Source organism: Lycium barbarum, chromosome 6 (assembly GCF_019175385.1).
Source record: "Lycium barbarum isolate Lr01 chromosome 6, ASM1917538v2, whole genome shotgun sequence".
Classification (NCBI taxonomy): Eukaryota; Viridiplantae; Streptophyta; class Magnoliopsida; order Solanales; family Solanaceae; genus Lycium; species Lycium barbarum.
In genome coordinates this window covers 27803713-27809607 of record NC_083342.1, presented here as the reverse complement: position 1 = coordinate 27809607, position 5895 = coordinate 27803713, and the positions used below count along the sequence as shown (strand labels likewise).

At 41.6% G+C, this 5895-nt stretch overlaps 1 protein-coding gene across 1 annotated transcript; it reads right to left on the bottom strand.

Annotated features, from left to right (window-relative positions):
- Nucleotides 1–732: 732 nt before the first annotated feature.
- On the bottom strand, nt 733–2513 carry LOC132643972 (uncharacterized). Its single transcript, XM_060360503.1, has 5 exons — nt 2209–2513; nt 1737–2133; nt 1540–1650; nt 1122–1451; nt 733–1080 (listed from the first exon to the last, which is right to left on the bottom strand). Exons 1-5 carry the CDS (start codon nt 2511–2513, stop codon nt 733–735), a joined length of 1491 nt encoding a protein of 496 aa, XP_060216486.1.
- Between the last annotated feature and the right edge of the window lie 3382 nt (nt 2514–5895).

The window sequence follows — 5895 nt, the reverse complement described above, 5'->3', positions numbered from 1 at the left end:
TGATATATGATGTTGACATGCATGATTCTATCCACCGAGTCCCTCACTTGAGGGTCGGGACACGTTACACATATGTGATATATGATGTGGACATGTATGATTTTATCTACCGAGTCCCTCAATAGAGGGCCGGGACACGTTATCTATACATATGATATATGACATGGATATGCATGATTTTCATTTAAAAAGGCAAGTACTTTGATGTTTTAAAAGGTCACACTTGATTCTGTTAATTCTCTGTTTCAGTCATGACTCTGTTTCCTATGTTTCATGCTTTACATGCTCAGTACATTTTCCGTACTGACCCCCTTTCTTCGGGGGATGCGTTTCATGCCACGCAGGTACACCCATATGAGTGGAAGATATTACAGAAGATGTTCCAGTGAAGTTGGCGAGCTCCATTTGTTCCCGGAGTGTTGCCGAGTCAGAGTATATGTGCTATGATGTCCGATTAATGTTAGAGACTTTGCAGACAGAGTCGTGGGTATTGGTTGTCAGTTTTGTCAGCGGCTCCATCAGCCGATGTGTCATTTTGTGTTATGATATAAGTTCTACATGATTACAGATTTTGTCTGATTTGAGAACGAAGAAAAAGGATATTTACGAAAGTTTTACTATGTATTTCATTGTATTTTATTTAAGAGTTCAAAGATATTATGTGCGTAATATGAGTCAGCGGGTTCGCTCGGCCCTAGGTAAGGGTCGGGTGCCCATCACACCCTAGTAAGGTTAGGGTGTGACAGCTAACTTCTTGATAGTCTTCTTCTGATTGATGGTGATTCCTTCAGGATACTCTCCTTTCTCCAAGTACATTTTAATGTTGATATACCAAGATTTTCCATCAATCTCTACTTCTACAAAAGCACAGTGAGCTGGTTGATCTCTGATTTTGACTCTAACAGGATCAATGTATTTACTGTCAGGATGCTGAATCATTGATGCTATTGTCGCCAATGCATCAGCAAACTCATTTTGGGTTCTTGGTATATTTTTGAACTTGACTTCTTGGAACCGATCTGCCAGTCTTTGCACAAGTCCAACATACGGTATGATCTTCTCCTTTTTGTGGCCCATTCTCTTCGAACCTGATGAATCATCAAATTCGAGTCGCCAATTACCTGAAGGTTTCGCACATCCATGTCAAGGGCTAAACGAAGATCTATGATGAAAGCTTCGTATTCAGCCATGTTGTTGGTGCAGTTGAAGTTCAATTTGGCGGCCACTGGATAATATTGGCCTGAGTCTGACACCAAAACAGCTCCGATTCTTAATCCTTTAAAGTTAACCGCTCCATTAAAGTATACTTTCCAGCCTAATTCATCTTCATTTTTTTCGCCCTCAATTGTCATCACTTCTTCATCCGGGAAGTAAGTCCATAAAGGTACGGGGTTGTCATCCACTAGGCTTCCTGCCAGTAAATCTGCTAATGCTTTCCCCTTAACTGCTTTCTGTGCGACGTATTGGATGTCAAACTTACTCAATAGCATTTGCCATTTGGCCAGCTTCCTTATCGGCATAGGTTGGCAAAAGATTTACCTTAGGGGGTCCATTTTTGAGATCAAATGAGTCGTGTATGCAGCCATATAATGTCTTAATTTCTGGGACACCCAGGTTAAAGCACAACACGCCTTTTCTACCAAGGAATATCTAGATTCACAGGGTGTGAACTTCTTACTGATGTAATAGAGGCTCTCTCTTTCTTGCCTGTTTCATCATTTTACGCCAACATGCACCCAAAAGCATTTTCTGATATTGACATATATAGCAGTAAAGGGATTTCCGGTTTTAGCGGGACCAAAAAGGGTGGTTTTGACAAGTATCTTTTGATTGTGTCGAATGATTTCTGACAAACCTCCTGTCCATTTGGTTGGAGCATCTTTCTTGAGGAGTTTGAGAATTGGTTCTACAATTACTGTGGACTGGGCAATGAAGCGCCCATTGTAATTCAACCTTCCTAGGAAACTCATGACCTTTTTATTTGTCTTTGGTGGTAGGAGTTCTTGAATTGCTTTGATATTTGTGGGATCCAACTCAATACCACGACGACTGATTATGAATCCTAGCAACTTTCCGGTAGGCCCTCCAAATGCGCATTTAGCAGGATTCAACTTCAAATCGTATTTGCGGAGTCTGTCGAAGAATTTTCTCAAATGCTCCAGATGATCATCACCTACTCAAGACTTGATGACGACGTCGGCCACATACACCTCGATCTCTCTATGCATCATATCATGAAAAATGGAGGTCATTGCCCTCATGTAAGTAGCGCTGGCATTCTTGAGCCCGAAAGGCATTACCCGGTAGTGATATACTCCCCATGGTGTGATGAGGGCCATTTTCTGAGCATCTTCTTCATCCATCAGTATCTGATGATAACTTGCGTAACAGTCCACAAAAGACTGTACCTCATGCTTGGTGCAATTGTCAATAAGTATGTGAATGTTAGGGAGTGGAAAAATATCTTTTGGACTAGCGCGGTTGAGATCACGATAGTCCACACAGATCCTCATTTTCCCATCCTTCTTTGATACCAGGACTATGTTCGCTAACTATGTCAGGTAGGGTGTCACTTCCATAACTCCCGACTGAATATGCTTCTCAACTTCCTCTTTGATTCTGACGCTGATATCGGGCTTAGGCTATCTGATTTTCTACTTTACCGGGGTGAATCCCTCTAGGATTGGCAACCTATGAGCGATAATGTCTGTACTCAAACCCGACATATCGGCATATGACCCAGCAAAAACATCTTCATACTCTTTCAGCAGACTTCATTACCTTTCTTTCTCAGGTTCGGTCAAATGTACGCTTATCCTAGTTTCTCGAACCATTTCCTAATTTCCTAGATTAACCGCCTCCGTTTCCTCTAGGTTCAGTGTTGGTCTATTTTCATATTCCTCTTCGGCTTCTATCAACCCTTTTAGTTCAGTTATCTCTTCTTCTTGATCTTTGCTTTGTTCGTCATCGTTCTTAATTGTTTCGTAACATGTCATGACATTATCTGTGGCTTCTATGTTATTACTATAAAGCAAAGTAACACAATTATCAATCATATAAAAGCAATCTCAATTATGTATTTATATATGTATATATATGTATATCTATATAGGTAAAGCAAAACAATTTTAAAAGAGTGATACAAACTGTGATCCTGACTCAGAATGGAACATCGAGCCATTTTCATTATTAAACAACACGTAATAAGGAAATGTAAAAGCATGAAAGGGCGATAATCCGGGCCTCAAACCCGACTTTCGCCGTTTTTCTGAAAGTGAGCATTCTTTCTACCGCAAGGTGAACAACGGTGTAGAAGTCCATCCACTTGACATTTCTCCTAGCTCATCATGACGAATATCCAGTGCTTCAAAACATTCTTCAATGATGGCTGCACACTCCTCTTCCCAAAACAACATCCTTAAACCCTCTTCTGGACCTTCGCCGTTATGACTTAATGGGCATGTTGTGAAGGACTGGTATAGACGAGGAAATGGCTTTATCATTTCAATAGGACCTCTTTGTCCATGTTTTGCTTCTTCTTCTTCTACCTCACATGGTTCGTATCCAACCCTAAATCGATATTTCCAATTTTTTATATTCACTAGTTCTTTGATTCCTTGTAAATTCCTTCCCAGATCTTTCCTGGGCTCGAACCCGTTTCTTATCATAGTCGTGCCAACCATTTTGTAGACCGGTGGCATAGGGATATCCTCATCATTCCGTTTGCGATCTAACATGCCTAATTCAACGGTGTCAAATATCAGTATTGCTTGGCGATTTTTCTATGACCGGTACTGAATTGTCCGGATAGTTATGAACACTTCCTTTACCGTGAATTACGACTTTTTGATCATCCCAGATAAATTTGAGAGATTGTTGCAATGAAGATGCCACAACCACAGCGGCGTGCAACCAAGGTCATCCCAATAATAAGTTATAACTTGTTTTGATATCCATGATAATGTACTCCACAATGAACTCTACGGGACCCATTTGTATGTTCAGATCTATTTCTCCAATTGGATCACTGGTTGAGCCATCATAAGCTTTTACATTTGTTTAACTCTGGCGGATTTTGCCAACATCATATCCAAGCTGTTTCAAAGTTGTCACAGGGCATACATTTAACCCAGCCCCTCCATCAATCAGCACTTGAGGGATAATCTTATCGCGGCATTTGACTGTTATGTGCAAGGCCTTGTTATGGGTCTTACCCTCCCTAGGCAATTCATCATCAGAAAATGATAGCCTATGCGCTCGTACAACTTACCCTACAATCTCGACCAATGTTTCACTTGTAGTGCCGGCGGGTACTTGGACTTCATCCAAAGGTTTCATCAAGGCTAAGCAATGTTGAGACGAACTGAGTAATAATGACATTACTGATATCCTGCCAGGAGTTTTATGCAAGTGCTCAACAATCGAATAATCCTTAACTGACATTTGCCTCAAAAAGTTTTCAGCTTCACCTTCAGTGACTGGTTTTTTTTTAGGATTTCTTAATGTGGTGCTTTGGGTACGGGATTTTCTGGAGCGTAACGCCTTCCAGACCTGGTCATACCCTGAACCACAGCTGCTACCTCTTTTCCTTTGACCATCATCAGGTGCGGTGATTTTATCACAAAAGGTGCATTCTCAATTAACCTTGATGTTTTGAGTACGGACGGCTCGTTCTGAATTCGAGTGACTATTGAGGGATATTTGAGCACGAAGGGCTCTTTCTTGGCTACAGCAAATGACTGGAACATCTCATATTTCCTTGTCATGGGGCCTAACACTTCTTTTTGCTCTTGTAAGGACAACGAGGCGACAATGCTTTTCATTCCTTGACAAATGATCGCAGGGCTCTCTTCCCATTCATCCCCCCTTTCTATCATGTAAATTTGATTCCCTCCATGATTTGGGAGAGGATTTGTGTCCACATTTAGAGGTGTTGGTTCCAGGATAAGCTCATGATTATCAATTATATCTTGTAGCTTGTGCCTTAAGTTTATGCAATATTCGGTAGTGTGGACAACCTGGTTAGAATGATAGGCGCAAGTGAAATCTGGCATGTACCGTCGATCTTTGGGGTTAGCAGGTTTTAGTGGAACAACATTCATTCGACTGGCCTCTCTTAGTTTGTCAAACAAACTAGCCCTTGATTCGGGTAAAGGAGTGAATACTCTCGGATGTTTCTTTTGGGGTGCCTCATAGTTTGCTGGTGGAGGCTGGTTTTGGAAAGTCTGGTTTTGTGGAGCTTGGTTATTGGGTGCTGGCATTTGGTAATTTGGTCGTGGAGCTTGGTTGCTAGGTGCTGGTATTTGGTAATTTAGTTGTGGAGCTTGGTATCCAGGTTATGTGTAGCACACAGACATCGGGCTATATTGGGGTGAAGTGGTTATATAGCTGGTTGGTAGAGGCGATTGGTAGTTGTCTTGATTTTTGTGGGTTATCTCTTTTCCTCAGATTTTTGGGCTAGTAGCTCTAGAAACATAAGCTACATCTTCTTTCTTCTTTTTGCCACTTGTGGCACCAGACGCACCTACTCTATTTAATACACTGACAATCCTACCGGTCTTGAAGCCATCTTCGATGTCTTCCCCAACGGTGACTAAATCTGCAAAGGAGCTCTCTTTCATAGTTATCATTTTGTCAAAACAATCAGCTTCTTAGTACAGTATAAATGTAGCTACCAGCTCAACTTCAATCATAGGTGGTAGCACACGCGCTGCCTCGTCTCTCTAGCGACTGGCACATTCTCTATACGTTTCGGTCGATTTTTGACGGATTTTCTCCAATGAGAAGCGATCAGGCACATTTTTCACATTGAAGCGGAATCTCTCCATGAATGAACATGCCATCTCCTCCCATGTCCTCCATCAACTGACGTCTTGTGAGATGAACCACTCCATA